This window comes from Patagioenas fasciata, chromosome 18 (genome assembly GCF_037038585.1).
Source record: "Patagioenas fasciata isolate bPatFas1 chromosome 18, bPatFas1.hap1, whole genome shotgun sequence".
Taxonomy (NCBI): Eukaryota; Metazoa; Chordata; class Aves; order Columbiformes; family Columbidae; genus Patagioenas; species Patagioenas fasciata.
Genome location: NC_092537.1, coordinates 10,408,530 through 10,424,852, shown reverse-complemented (window position 1 = coordinate 10,424,852; position 16,323 = coordinate 10,408,530). Strand labels below are relative to the sequence as shown.

The 16,323-nt window shown below is 46.4% G+C and overlaps 1 protein-coding gene across 4 annotated transcripts in view; it reads right to left on the bottom strand.

Moving 5' to 3' along the window:
* Positions 1–4,781: 4,781 nt before the first annotated feature.
* Positions 4,782–16,323, bottom strand: part of SHISA6 (shisa family member 6) — a 283,910-nt gene continuing 272,368 nt past the window's right edge. For 3 of the 4 annotated variants that reach the window (XM_065852716.2, XM_065852718.2, XM_071816302.1), the window contains 2 exons: positions 11,068–11,220; positions 4,782–6,779 (listed from right to left, as the gene is read on the bottom strand). In XM_065852716.2, coding sequence (XP_065708788.1) covers positions 6,229–6,779; positions 11,068–11,220 — 704 coding nt within the window. In that variant the 3' untranslated portion in view covers positions 4,782–6,228. The remainder of the gene's footprint in view (positions 6,780–11,067; positions 11,221–16,323) is intronic. The other variant, XM_065852717.2, reaches the window with a different exon arrangement.

Below are 16,323 nucleotides of genomic sequence, written 5' to 3'. Positions count from 1 at the left end.
CATACCCCACTACTGGACTCTCTCCAGTAATTCTTTGTCCTTCTTAAACTGGGGACCCAGAACTAGAGACAGTAGTAAGAAACCCCAGACTTGGAGCAATGAAAATGCAGTTTCTCCCCCAATGGTCATGGTGGGGGCTGTTCAGTGAGGAACACTCTGGCCTCCTTGGCTCTTCTCATCTTTCAGAAGAATCATGAGGAACCTCCTCTGTGTGCTGTGCTGCCAGCAGCAAAAGCAAAGCCCCTGCTGAAACCCCCAGTGCTACAGGACATTTCACAAGCTCTGACTTTGCAATACAAAGCTTTCTAGATCAAGGATGCGTCGCGGTTTATGAACGCAAATTAAGGAAGGGCAATTTCAAAATAAAATCTTATACGTTTGCATGAGAAAATTTCACATCAAATACTGTTGTCTCTCTTCCCCCTATTATCTGTCATGATGATGAAATGCAGTAAATAAATATGTAAAAGTAATGACTCTTCCAGATCTTGTAGCATTCATATTAATAAGGGATATTTAACGACACACAGAGATATAGGTATCTACCTTTCAAACTCTGGTTACAAAGATTGGGAAGGATGCCAAGAAACTGGTATTTTCTTTTTTTTTTTTTTCCCCAAAAAGATATCAAAAAAGAAACAATTTATATGTTGAAATTGCCTTTATTTTTTAATCCATAAATATTTGTTACTGACAAAAGTGGAAAAATCCTTAGACTCTAAATTTTACTAAACTGATAATATTTTTGTTTACAGTACATACGGAATGTGCTTTTACAGGTAAGTATAACAACAAGAATAATACAGAGAAAAACAGTCAAATACTGCTCATCTTGAAGCTTGTTTAATGGTTAACCAAGAGTCTGTGCAAATTACAGATACAAATGTACTTCCTCTTCAGTACTACTGTATAATAAACATGGAATCCATAAACCGGGCTAAAGCACAAAAATATCCACTTAACCGCTCTTAGGAAATATTGTCCCCCAAACTAAAAATATTACAGTAAGAAGTGTCTTTCTCAGAGCCAAGAAATTCTCGCTACAAAAATGTCTAAGGGGTTTGCAGACGGGAGGTCGGGAGCCGCGAAGGATCGTGGGTGGCACGGCGCGTGTCCCGGCAGCCGCGGTGGTGGCGTGGGGACCTCCCGGACGTCGCACGGCCACGGTGCAGGCACGGGACACCACTTGACTTGCCGCCGAGAGCAAAGATGTCTTGCAGATCTACGCTAACGTGCTCCAACGGGATGGTCCATCTCTCCCTTTGCCCCCGCACTGCCAGCGGGTGAAGCGCAGGTTGGTTTTCCCAAAAGGTTTCGGGGCTCGGTGGGGGAACCTCCTTGACAGCCACGAACCAGCTGAGAGGCTGGGAACGACACCTTCTACCGTCCGCTTACCCACATACAACACAGAGGTGGCTGTTCTTGAAGAAGCAGCCCCAACACATGCTTATTGCTAACAACACTTTTTAGGAAAATATTTAAGCCCCTTTCTCATGTATTTTCCCTACCAACTTTTCACTCATCTGAAATATATTTGAACAAGAAATCCATATTTGTTTAATATATTTCAGCAGAATTCCTCCTTCCAGACTAAACACTAAACCTGAAAAAAAAAAAGCTAAGACAAGCTGTTTCTCCACCACATGAACTGAGGATGGCAAACTGATCACAAATCAGAACACTTGCTTCAAATACAATTAAAATTACCCTGTTTCATAATGGTTTTGTTTGTTGTGGTGGAAGAAGATGAAGGCATCTTCCCAGCTACCAGGAACTAACTGTCTCTTCCAAAAACTTCATGCTAGGCTTTTGTAGGTTCCTGGTGGGAATGCTTCTGATAGACATAACAGAAATGTGCATGTGGGAAGCCCAGGTTCATGGGACCAGCTTTGCAGGCTACCAGAACAGGAGACAGGAATTAAACCTAGGCCAGGAAAGGAGGGCTCACTCCCAGGTAACTGTCCCTGGTTCTTCCCACCCGCCCACCCACCCCCTTCCCCAAGTAGCAGATCATCATTTATAAAAGGAACATTAAACATTGAAAAATATTTCATTTTTCCTTAAAACATGATTCACTGGCATTAGAAGACTTTTATGACAAAATTTCTGTTCCATATGGTGATCCGTGTGGTTCATTAAAAATATTTTCCCGTATTTCAAAGAGTGATTCAATATAGTTTGGAAGTGTAGATTGGTACAGGGTCAGTTGTAACTTAATGATTGCGTTTTACAGGATGTATGTATATATATGTGTTTGTGTGTATATACATATACATACACATATCTGTATTAATGAGAGAGATGTATAAAATCCAGTGCAGCTCAGTATTATGTGTTGCTGCTTGGGAAATCCAAATAATCATCAGTTTCTAGGAAATAATATAAACTCTTCTACATCACCCTTCCCCAGTCCCTGCACATGCACTCTGGGAACTGGCCGCTCCGCAGGTGGGTGTTTCCACCTGTGGGTTGGAGAAAAAGACAGATCAATTCTTCAGCGTATAATAGGTAATTCAAGGCAGATTATATGTTACTGTACAGAGGAATGTGAGTGCTTCCTGCTTCTCTCCTGAGCGCAGAATGTCACAGTGACTCACACATGAGGAGAAGAAAGCAGAGAGATCAAAGCGCAGGTAAAAGCATCCCTAAGAGCTGTTGCCTGTGATGGCCCCTGCCCAGAAGGAGAGCGATGGGCAATCGGGAACTGCATTCCCCTGCCCCTGAACTCTCGTTCTGGACAGACATTCTGGTTTGCAACACATCAGACATGATGTTGCAGGACAATGGTGACAAACAATATTAATTAAAATGCTTTGCTGTTCTACAGTGTCTGTTGTGAGAGGGTCTCAAAGCACTTAGTAGACATCACGGTACGAACCCTCAGAATGCCTCTGCCCAATGGGAAAGTGTTACCATTATCATCACATGTTGACCATGGGGAACAAAACTGCTGGGGACCAGGCTGTGGATCATGACACCAGTCCCAGACCAAGTGATCTTTCAGTGACAAACTCTCCGAACGGGGAATAAGAAATTACATACGGACACCTGTGCATGCTGAAATGCCACTGTTCTAGCTGCCATCCCATTCCAGCATGCAAAGCAAACCATGGGAACACATGGTGCCCAGGAACAAATGGTGGTTGTCCAGGGCATGGTGTCTTCCCAGAGAGTTTTGCTGAAAATTGGCTGCAGTGGTGGCAGGGTCCCTGAAGAGATTTGACCTAGAAAGGCTTTTTGATGGTTCTTGTGGGACACATCTGCTTGAAACAGTTGAGTGGGTGGAAAAGCTGAGGAAATGGGGCTAAGATTTCTTTGGAGGATTATTGCCCAGCTAGGACAAGTTAGCAGAGGACCTGTGATATCTGTCAGTCAGAATAAGAAAAGGCTCTGAGATCAAATGGCCTGGACCTGTGCACAACATTTGTTACTTGAGTGAAAAATTTCCATATTTGCATCTAATCCAGCAGCTTCTTGGTTCACAAACAGAACATTCAGGTGAAGACTAGAGTTTGAGACACACGGCTATAGAAATGGAAAGAGAGGAGTGTTCACCTTCCCTTGGCCTCACATGGTCACTTCTGTTCCTCTGGCTCTGCCACCTTAACTCCTGGAGACTTTAGGGTGGACTCTCCTCTCCCACAGTGTTCACATCTCCCTGCTTGCAGAAGGGAAGATCTTGGCTTTTCCTGGACCAAGAGAGAATGGAAGAGCCCCAGAACCTCAGCAGGATCTGCCTCCCATCAGCCATGTGCGTTGCTCTTCTCTTCACAAGAGTCACAAACTTCGGTCTGTGGGAAGGTCACGAGAGGTGCTATTTTCACAGGGATTGTCCTCTGTGAAGACATATCCAGTGACTGAGCTGAGGAGCTTAGAGGTAGTCAGGGGAGAGAAGTGTCCATCAAGGGAAGGGGCCAGGAGATGAGGTGTGAGCCTTTTCTCTCTCATCTCTCCCATGCCACAAACCGCCACCTTGATCCACAGACAATTCTGGTTGTTGTCCAGAATGATTTTGCCCAATGCTGCATGGTAATGACCATCTGAACCACGGAGACTGATTTATTCCTTCCCAGCTCAGTTTCCATCAAACAAAGCCCCAGTACTTCTCACAGATGGAGTCCTTTCTGGACCCAGTCTCCATCAGGTGGAGCAGAAGGAAGCTCATGAACCAGGACAAGAAGCCCCAGGACAGGCTGGGAAAGAGAAAGGCCACATGGCCACCCCACTGAGGCCTGCCTCTGAATCCCACCAGAGGAAGACAACCTGCTCCTCCTGCCGACCCCGCACCAGAAAAACCTAGCGACACATCAGAAACCTCCGCACGAGACTCACGCTCACATGAGCCTATAATCGTTGTATGCTACAGGACCGACGTGTTGAGCTGGGAACGTCATTAAGGCCAGGAGGTGGGAGGTATTTGAGGGGAGGGAGAAGGGCAGAGCTAACTCAAATGAAATATTGTGAAGAGCCATGTAGGAAAAGACTCATTGTGGGAATGTAGGACACGAAGAGAGAAATATTGTATGGGAATGCATTTACAGCCCCAGGTCAGTCCCCATTTCACCCGGAGGAGGGAGCGCGCTTGCCGTTGGGATTGGCAGCATGGGGATGTGCATGCGGTGGGGCTTCATGTGCACACCACGGACACTGAGTGCTGGAGAGTGTCCAGCACCAACAGTGACAGCACTGGGTCTGGCTGGCCTTCAAAACCCCTGAGACCCTTTCCTGGCTGCAGAAGTATGTTCTAGTGTGAGTTAATTCTACAGAATATGATAGGAACACAAAAACAACGAAGAAAAGCCAAAACAAAATCAAACTCAACAAAGAAAAAAGCAAAGCCCGCTCTGGTTAGAAAACCAAAGAAAAAGCCCTCACAAATTCTGGAGCCACAAGTCTACATTTTAAAGATTTTACAAATATACAGTGTCTAATTAGTATTATATCAGATATACAACATGCCCATTTATTGTAATTATGATGGATATATAATTTATATGCATGAAATGTAACTGTCTTCATGGTTAGGACTTGGTACTCAGCGGAACTGGAATTTGCAAGGTTTTCTTGGGGGGCTATTACATGGAGAGGAAATAATGGAAAATTACCAACCTCCTTTTCAGTCGACACGACACCCTCAGCCTTCCGCTTCTGCTAAGGGCTAGAAAAAGATTTGCTACATATGGAGTTCTGGGTTGTAGCTGAGAGGAGGGAATATGTTCAGAAACAGGGGAACTGGGCCAGTGGAAAATGCTGTCAGCAAAATAAACTCCTGGGGAGAAATCCAGGCTCGGATAACCATGTGTATCCTTGCCTTGCAGAGGTCTCAGTGGAATCAGGACTTTCCCCAGCACAGGTCAGAAGAATTCTGGTGCTTTAGGTTCAGCAGTGGCAAGAAGCTGGAGGAAGAGAAACCCTATTCCTCCTTCCTATTTACATGTTGGAAACTCCAAGATACTAGAATGAGTGGAGAAAAGGATCTAACAAGCATTTCAGCGTATTTGTGCTTATTGAACACATCAACCCCACTACGTCCTACACTGAGAGAGCAGGCGATTTGTAGGCACTAGTATATTTTTATCTTATGAGTATATTTAATATAAACTAAAACTTCATTTCTCAGCCAGGCTATTCTTGGCCCTAGATCTGCCAGTCCCCTAAGAAAGTCTGCCCTTGAATTTGCTCCAAGGGTGAGGAAGAACAGATGTGTGGGTGCTGGCTGATACCAAGCGGTCTGGAGGTGATTCCCAGCAGCCAGAAGCTTACCTACTTGCTATGGAAAGGCCAAAAACATGAGGGTTGGCATGAGGACCAAGAACAGGGCCCCTCCTGCCAGGATGGGGGGCTGCATTTCCTCCTCCCTGTCTTGGGCGACACGAGACTGCTTCTACTTGTAGCAACTGAAAAGTCCTAAGTTCATAAAAACAATGAGCTAATGCAGGTGAGCCCTTGGAAGGAGTCATCTATTACTGTGGCTTTCTTTGACAGAAACTGATGCACGTCAGGAAATTTCCTCTATTATCCCTCACTATCATCTGTTTGCTTGCTTGGGTTCTTCTTATGTCACCGATGAAGGGGTGGCTTTAAAAACAATGAGGTGGATGGGACTGTCAGAGAAGTCTTTTCAGACACTGAGTTATTAGAGGTTATCTTGGCCTATAAGGCCACTGCAGTATGGGGTGCTGTGACCACCCCGGTCCCTAATGAGTATCTACAATGCACAAGGTCATATCAAACAGTCACCTCTGTTTTGCTCGCTGTGCGGTAGTGATGGTGGTGTCCTGGAATATAATGCAGTTGTTCTACCGTGTTGTGCCGTCGGGAGGCAAACGCTTGGCGCTTGGCAGAGGTCGGGTTCATACCTAAGGTATTGTACAAGTTATTTGAGGCACTAGGATGGGAGTGCATTTTTGTCATCCTGTAGCGATCCAAGACGGGTGTTGATACAAAGACGTCTGTGTGTGACAATGCCCGTGACATAGACTGGTCGGGGTACCCCGACCGCTCCGGGGAGAGCAGGGGGTCTTGGGAGTGGAGGCGCTCGGCGGACAGCAGCTGCTCGTCTGAGAGGATCCGTTCATAGGACATGCTAAACTCCTCGGGCATGATCCTCTCAGGAGACAGCACCCTGTCCTGGGACATGGCCCTGATGGGACGGCGGGGCCTGTCCCTGTGGTTGGTTTGTTGAGACATTTTGATGACGTTGATAGGGAGCGTGCCCCGGGCTGCCAGGTCAGGCAGATGTCTCCTCCTCATGTAGTATTCATCAGCCTCTTTGTCAGCTGTGGGAAAGGAAAGGAAACAGTCAGAAATGTCAGAGCGTTGTCCCGGGGGGTGAAAAGGGGCTGTGTAGAGCACACAGCTTTGGAGTGGCCTCCTGGTGAGACCAGCAGCTGGACTTGGGCATGGACATACACATCAGGGTGCTGTCTGCCGAGAGACACCAGCCCTGTGTGGGTTGTGTCGCCATGGGCTTATGGCAGAGCTATAAATTGCACACAGACAGGTATGAGTCCCTGTGCAATGCATCACACCTCACACCATGACACAACAGATCTCATATACTGTTGAGTCCAGACTGTGGTTTCACATGATTTACACAAACGACGGGTTATGGAGAAAGTATTTAATATCACCTTCACAATACACATACAAAGAAAGTACAGGGATAAAAAGAGCAAAACCTCTGCTGCAAGACAGTCTGGGCAATCATGAGGTGGGTCCCGCTTCCAGTCCCTAGAGTCTCTGTAGGCATTCAACAATAGTTAAACATGATGTGGAAATCTCCTATTTCCTCTGACGTAGCCATAAATCTGTAGGTTTTATGTACCACATTGGCTGAAAAATGAAGACAACTGGCTGGCTGTCCCAGGAGCCAGAGTGCTTTTGGAGAAACCTTATGGTACATGATTGGTGCTAACATCCCCGAACTTTGCTCACAAGACAACGGTTGCACATTGGTGCCTTCAGGTTCCAGTCAAACACGAGTGCTGCAAGCATCCTGTGCTGGATGGTCCCACTCACTAACTCCCTCGTCTCCTCTCCCACACATCCAGCACTCTCTTCAGTGCCCCCCGGGCCCCACTTCTCATAGTCCTGTGAAGAGTGCACATAACCCAGAGGATCTGTAAGAAGGATGGTCGATCCCCTTGTCTTGGCATCCAAAAGTACAAGTTGAGAATGCGTGTGCTGAAATTCACAGCCTGTTGGCTCCCCTGCTGCTGCCAACCCCTTCTTTACAGCCTACACACCACTGAGGTGTGGGGATCACCCCAATCTCTCCTGTACTGACATGCTTGTTGCTGATGGGATTTGCTCTCCAGAATGTATACTGTAGGAATGAGTCTTTTTTTGAAATCACAAACTTATTGGAAGAGCATCTCATTGCCAGTGTCAGACTGCAGCTTCTCTGGCCTCAAACTCTTGTGTCTATAAAATCACCTGCTAGGAAGCCTATGAAGGACAGAGGAAACTGCATATGGCCACAGTACTTTTAGAAATGTTTATTCCATAATCATAGATAGACTTGCCCACACGTGGCATGCACAGACTTGATAATGATGTTTGAGGTTGACACTTGGTCTCTGCTCTGAGAAGTTCCACTGGATTCGCCCAAGTGACTCAAAATACATGTAATTAAAGCAGAGAACATCCCAAATGGAGAAGTGCTTGGATGCTCACATTTGGCTGTGGTAATTGCCAGCGGGAGCTAAACCAGCTTATGTCAGATTTACTGTGGTCTGAGTCTGCTCGAGAGGTGGCAGAATCAGCTGATTAAAAGTGGTTTGATATTGTTCCTTGCTAATTTATAATTAAAAAATGCAGCATGCTCTGCACTTTTAAAAGTTTTGCCAATTAGGAACATGAAAAATAAGCTTCTCTTCCCTCCTCCATCCCTGCAAACAGTGTAGAAGTTTGCACAGCCTTTTGCTGGCAGTGGCTAAACCAGTCAGGGCACCAATTTCAACGCTGTTTCTAGGTTCATTCAGGCCACCTCCTCCCACGATGCTAAGAGATGTGTAGATATTGGCACATGTATCACATATGTGCCTTTGTGCCGAGGAGAAGCTCAGCACAGCTCTGTAACCGCAATATTTCTGCTCCCGAGGAAAGCAATGAAATGAATACAGCCCCAGGCTGTTGGGATTGGAGACACCAGGGGCTTCATCCACACGTGGGAGTGGGAACTGTGGACATTTGGTTGCTAAAATCAAAATGTCTCCAGGGCCTGAAACCATCCAGTCTGATTCATCTCGTCCTCATTGCACGGGTGGGCTCACTGGGACAGCGAGGGTCTGATACTGCTACCCCTTATCTTTGTATTGACGCTCATATGATAACTGACATTTGTAATTTTAGCCAAAATGAAACTAAAATCAAATATGTTTCTCCCTCATGGGCATACTTAAAAGTTCAAAAAAGTGTCCTAAGTGGATTCCAAAAGGCCAGAAATGATGAACAGACAGAAAGAAATCACTAATGTATTGATTGACAGATTTTTTTCTCTAAGTCAATCTCATACTTGTGGGGCTTCACTCATGCTTTAAAAAAATTGGAAGTAGAATTACTTGAAATCACATAATATGGGCATTTTTCATTCATTTTTGTTTGTTTGTTTGGGTTTTTTCCTTATTTTTAACCACCCTTTCACTCCTCCTTTGGTAGTTTCTAAAAACATTGATCAGGGTTTGTCACCGAACTTCAGCAGTGTTTGAGTGCTCCATCTAACGTGACTTTAGGATGAGCCTATTTGCCCTCAGGCAGCTTTTCTGGTGTTTTCCCCATTTGGAGGCAGAGCATCAAATGAATCCATTTACTCCCACATCTCACCTCAATGTTTCTAAGCTGCTACTGCAGAAAGGCAGAGCACAGTTCAGTGACACCGTAATTAGGGAAACGAGGTACATTTTTGCTGTTTTGGGAAGAGACTGTGGAAAAGCCAAGGGTATTTTTATTCCCACGGTCGTATGTTACAATGGTTAAAAAATGTGCCTACATGTAGGCATGTAAGGCCATCCTAGTAATTTCTTTGGTTTTCTTTCTCTGCAGTTCCAGTGTGTTTCTTCATTGGGCTTGTCTCTCCTGTTTTAATGGGCTTTAGCATTTTCAAACTGCCCAGTCATTTGTGATGATTCTTTAGCCAACACCAAGTGGTTTAATAAGCCTGGAAATATTCACTTCCTTCCTGACTGACCTTTCTCACTTAGCTGGAAGCAGAAATTCCCTGGAGCGCTCGGCAGAACAGAATTAATACCACTGCTCTTGTTCAGATGTGTGTCCCACACCCACCCACCCACCAGTGCTTTGGCGCAGGGCTTCCCACAGAGGTGGCACCTGCCCGTCAGAGATCTCCACACCTGGCTTCTCAGGCAGCAAACCCATATGGGTTTCCCATTGGCTGTGCCTTCAGGCTCTACAGAGGGATTTAGGCTCTGCAGAGGGATCTGGACAGGCTGGATCATTGGGCTGAGGTCAGTTGTACGAGGTTCAACAAGACCAAGTGCCAGGTCCTGCACTTGGGTCACAACAAACCCATGAATGCTACAGGCTCAGGGAAGAGCGGCTGGAAAGCTGCCTGGTAGAAAGGGATCTGGGGGTGCTGGTCAACAGTGGCTGAACATGAACCAGCGTGTGCCCAGGTGGCCAAGAGGCCACCAGCATCCTGGCTGGTACCAGCACTGGTGTGGCCAGCAGGCCCAGGGCAGTGACCGTCCCTGTGCTGGGACCTGGGGAGCTATTACAAGTGCAAACATCTAAGTTATTTCTCTAAATCAAGCAGTGTGATACATGGCTGCATCCAGAAAATGCTCACAGAAGCATACATACTACAAACCTATTTTCAGTCTGGAGAGAGCATTTGACCACACGAATATCACTTATTTCGTAATGCCACCAAAGCTGAAGAGTTTGCCATCAGCAAATGTGTTGGGCTGGAGCATTATGGGAAAGCTGGCAGAGCAAAGCAATACATAAAACAGCAAGGAAGAACAGATAGTAACTAGTGTGACCAGGGTAGCGAGCAGTGTGCTGAAGCATCAGAGAGGCACCATGGATCAGTGATCGGCATGGGTCAGGACCAGATCCGGACACATGCACCACGAGACACGGCAGATCCCAGCACTGCTCGGGGCAGGCACATGTCCTCCGACTGAAATAGATGCTCCCAACAATTTCAGCAGTTTTCTGTTGGCCTCAATTTGTCAACTGGGTCCAGCTGCCCCCACGGACACTGAGGTATCTGCCCTGGGTGTGCCGAGGTGAGCTCAGCCAGCTTGGCTCATCTCAGCTCACCTCGGCAGAAGGAAAAAGGAGATATGAGGTGGAGTAGTGGGACGCAGCACAGCAAAGAGGTGTCAGTAAACAAATAACCACATGTGCTCCCACAGTAATGAAGTAACTCTTCCTCTATACTCTTCCTTGATGGGAAGCGACAGCCAAAAGAATCATTACCACAGATACCAACTTGGGTGGTACAATGACAGAGGGAAGAAGGTTACTGACTTAACGTTGTGCCCACTGTGGCTTACAAGCAAATGAGATACAAAGGAAATGAAATGATCTGACACCTACTTAGTCTTTTCAGAGAAGAATATTTACTTGAGTTTGTCTTGACAGCAGACTCATAGGATGGTGGGAGGTGAGAGAGGTTCTGGAAGGACCGGGAGAAAGACAGATCATAGGGTTCGGTGGCAGAAGTAAGGATGTTGTTCATTCGTGGCTTGTCTGAAAAACAAACAAACAAACAAACAAAGAGAGAAAGGCATGTCTACAGTGAGCATCAAACTGAGGTGAGACAGGCAAGCCATTCCTACAGTCTCCGACAGGGAGAAGAGCTGTATCATGTTGGACATGTTGAAGCAAAGCTAGAAGAGTGAAGCTTGCAGGGGTGATGGGACTGAGTTAGCTGAGTCAAAAGGCCAGGGAGGTGGCCAGTTCAGGTATAGTCTGAAAAGTAAATCAGAGGGCTAAATTTTCTGATACAGCTGAGGAGTGGCAGATGCCCAAGCCTTGGGTTCACACATCCCTTCTGTGCACGCCTCTGAAGTGTGCTCATGGAGAGCAAAGCAACACGTGCTCAGTCTGCACTCATGTGCCTCAAGACCCCTCTTACCTCCTTTGAACGGTGGACTCGTTGAGATCAAAGCACAGATTCTGCACAAAAGTAACAGAGCAGTAGGAGAATTTCACCTTGTCAAATGTGTTGTCTTTATGCAGTGTCCAAACATTTGCTAACAGCTTCTCCTATCTCAAAATTCATAACAAAATCCACCCAAGCAGAATGCAGATATTCCAGCAGACATTTTTCTAGACCTGAATCACAAAGTCAGCTCTTTAGCAAGAGTCAGGCCATTTCGTCCCCTGTTGCCTTTCTCCTGCGTGGAGTCCTGTTTGGATTAGACAGCAGAACATCTTCCCCCTCTCCGAGTGCTCACATTTCACTGTGTCTTTGGTGCTCCCTGTTGCCTAGAAATGGACCCAGCAGTTCCCAAACGTGGGCATGTAGAGTTGCTTCCACAACTTTTCTCCCACTGTGACTTACCCTAGATATTTTAAACCTTCTGTCATCTACCCCTCACATTGTACAACTTCTTCTTAAAGACAGGCAGGGACATTCTTGTCTTCTGACATAAACCTGCTCAAGATTTCCCAAAACCAGCACTCCTGTGCAGCTCTCAGCCCAGTAACTTGCCCAGTGCTCTATGGGACCTGAGCCATTTGGGGTGTGACAGGGTATCTGAGACACAAAGAGCTGGAACAAGTGATGTGGGACCTGTCAGAGACTTGATTCCACTCATTTTTAAACACTTGAATTACAACCACCATGTCAAGAAAGCCCACACTTGCTCCTTTCTGCCCCTGTCGTCACTGATTCCATGCACTCTGCTGCTCCATGAGCCTCCCCACCATGATGCTTCCCGCAGAACAAGCCACAGCAATGTCCTCTTCCCCCACTATGACCATGAGTAGAACAGCTGCCCCTCTCCTTGAGCACCTCCTGGCACCAGCACGGGGTCCCCCATGCTGTGTGGTCCCCATCGCTGCCAGCACAGCCAGCTGAGGGGTGACACTGCCCTGCCAGGAGCAGGGACCGGCTCGGTTCAACCAGCACCTCCCCTGGGCTCAGGGTCTGACCGCCGAGTCAGCCGCCCACAGAGCAGGAACAGCCCCGCACTCCACAGAGTGGCATTTTTTTCCCCAGTTCTGAGAAATTATGAGACACTTTCTTACAGATTTTAACAATGGTGAAAATTTCCTCTAAACAATGCAATAACCATCTTGGTTAATAAACTGTTCTTTCCTATTTCATATTTATGTCTCCGCACTCCTCAAATAGGGTTATTGTCTGGGTAAAAGAACATAGCCCCAAGTGAGCATATAGTTAATGTGTCATCTCTCTGAGAACATTATTTTCTTGCTGATGACTTCAATCCATGCCTAATAGACTGAATGCAGGATTAGGAAGTGCATGATATTCATCAGCGCACTGGAAACAATTGATTAGATATTATCCAGTAAACAGAGACCATATCAGCATTGAAACTGTGTCCCCACTCGTATTTGTGCTTGTGTGGCAAGGACCCTGGGGTAACATCTCTTTGCAAATTTCTCAGCCAGAACCTGTATCTAATCTCCATTTTGCATGGAGGATTGGACATGCTGAAATAAGCCCAGTCATATGTATGGAATTTGTGTTCAGTGCCAAAGCGGGAACATTAATTGACTGTTTGCATGAGGTGTGTGAAATTAAGTGCCACACATTTATCTGATGGGCTTGTGCAGAATCAGTACACCTTCTCACTGCTTTTTCCATCCAGTCAGTCAGGAACAGACCATGATGATTTTGGTAAATGAGAAGTCACCTTGAAATCCACTGCCCATCATTCAGCACAATAACGGATAAATAGAAATTACCCAATATCATTTCAGATGTCTTTTTCATAATATACTTTGATAGTGAGATCAGAGAACTGAGAGGCTTGAGTAAGGAGAAATATCTTGTACAATTTACATTTTGGGACCAGTTCAGGAGAATTTTCCTCGTAGTTCTTCATTTCTGCAATGTATTTGAGTTATGCTTTTATCTGGTCTGTCTTCTTTTTGTTTGTGGCGTTTATTGACTCCTGTGGAAGATGCAGGACACAATTCATTAACAAGATGTCAATAAAAAGGTTGTGTGCTGCTCTGTTTTCCAGCATTCCCACTCATTTCAGTCCAGCTCTACATTCTGCACAGTGGGAGATGAGCACTGCAAAATGGACCATGTCCCCCGGTTACTAGGATTAGCTTTGGAAGCCGCTAACAGTCCACATTTACCTCGCCACCATCCTGCAACCCTGTGCCATTTTATACCTCTATGATACCTCATGCATTCTGGGCACTATTTGCAAAGTTATTTGAAGAGGAAATGGAGGAAATGAAGCTCACCCAGAGCAGAGCACATGCAGCAGATACGGAAACATCATCCAGCAAAGCAAGCACACCTTTTTACAGCCAGTGCAACATCTTAAAATTCTGCCAGCGTCTCTCTGATTAATTGAGCAGGAGAGGGCTCCACTCCGCAGCATTTCCTATCTCCCGAGCATCAGCGGTTTCACGGTTCTCCAACCGAGTGCTGTGTTGCTCTGGCCATGGGCAGGGCTGGTGGCTTGTGGCACAGCACTGCCAAGAACTCACCACGCTGCACACTGTTGACATGATAAGCTCGGGAAGGGAGCAGGCATCTCTGTGGAGAAAGACTCATCCTTTGCAGCTCTAATGTCTCTCCTTGGACACCTACCAAGCAAGAACCGTGCACTTCTTCTGCTTCATGAGCCAGAATTGTTGGGCCAGTCCAAACACTGCTATATGAACCAGTGAAATCATGGGCCAAGCTCAGAAAGGCTGCCCTGCTCCATTTGGACCAAACTCTTGCATGAAGATTGAAGAAGGTGGTGCCATGGGGTGGAGAGCTCTGCACCTGAGGAACCAGAGCACTGCCTGCCCTCATGGGCAGCCAGAGGAACGTTTCCAACCACCACCTTCTCAGGACATAAGGCCGGTGGCCGGCATGGCACCCCCATGAATGTTGGGGCCTGCAGAACTTCACCCTGTGCATTGGTGACTGCGGTTACAGCTGGTCTCTGGATGGACACACGGATTAACTCCTCTGCTTTGTGCAGGCACTCGCCTGCTTTGGAATCTATGAAGGAAAGAAAGTAATTTAAAGTGGAGGGAGAGTCTCAATTCACCATCAGCGCTTTGCAAACTTTCTGCAAGCACCAGGCTCAGAAGCAGCCTCAGGATTACTGAAGTTGGCGGCTCGTGTTGTGGAGATGAGATCTGAAGTCTTCTCAGTGTGTCTTGTTCTTGGAAGACAGCTTATGTTTCAAAGTGTGTTTACATGAGGCACAGAACCTTTAATGTACAAGGACAGGAGCTGACGACACCCAAGACAGAACCAGTGAATATATGCAAAGTTTTAAACAAAGCTCGAGTGGCAAAAGAGATGTGCTCCATATTAGCATATGAGTCTGCACATATGTTGTGTGAATTTTGCAAGACATTTCAACAGATGCCTTTTAAAACATTCACCCAGAGAAAGCAAACAATGTCACCTAGGAGAAACTGATAGAACCGAGCCTTCTGCTGCTCAGCCGCAGCTCGGTGCAGCTCGGTGCAGCTCCAGCCCTCTGTCACAGTGCACACCGCCTTCTGCTCAGCCATTTGAAGGACCAGACACAACGTCTCCTCTGATCCCGATGCGAGCTCCTACAAAGGACCACATTCCGCAGGAAAATCTGGTTGTAGCTGATGACGTTTGGTAGCCTTCTGTGCCAATACTTAGCACCTCCTGAGCCATCCTGGAAGTGACGCGCTGTTACACCAGGCAAAGAACTGATATTCACAGACTCAAATTAAAATTTATAACATAAATCTTCAGTGTTTGGGGGGTGAAGTATCTGTGTTTTCACACTTAGGTTTTTATGCTACAAACACTGATATTAATAGTCCTTTGCATCTCTCATGAAGAATCTCAAAGAGTTTTATACATTTGCAGGTCAGATTCTCTGTGGTGTAAATCAGCAGCTCTCCAGTGAACAGCTGCCCTCATTTATATCAGATGGAGATGGGGGGTTTTCAATGCAGTTAGTGATAAAAAACCTCTGCGTATCAGTATGATGCTGGGATTAGGTCTTTCCGGGCTCCTGTCTGAGAACAGAACAGAAATCTGAAGGGGTAAGATGCAAAGAGGATGAGGCACAGCAGCACGTTGCAAGGTGATGCCCTAAATGCTCTAATATACACATGCAGCATAATAATATACTTGAATTGTATCACCCAGGAGCTATTGACATGAAGATGCTTCTGAGTACACAAAGCGCTTAACTGCACGTAGCACAGTCACACACTACAACACGGGATGAGAGGAATAATGTTGCCAATTAAAATCAAAGGAAAAAAATACAGAAAGTAGTATTGCACTTAGCAATCACAGCGAAAGATAGATTAACTTCTCCTTGGGTTAGCTGCCTTTCCATGGGATGTAGAAAACACACGGCTCTGGCACCAGCATGCGGAATTGCGCAGAACCGGGACGAGGACTAATTTGTGTTGAACTTGAGACTGTGTGATGGAAAACCTTCAGCGTGTTAACTCCTTCCACCCCTGCGAGCGCCTCGTGCTGGAAGCTGCCCAACACATGGAGGGGACGCTGTTTCAAAAAGGAAAATGAACCAGCGTGTTTCATCCTGGCACCAAACAAGCAAGGTGAGCAAGCCAAAACTAGCTGAGAGACACGAATCGTCCACCCTGAATGGGCTGGGTGACTGTCCCCCTCCAGCTCTT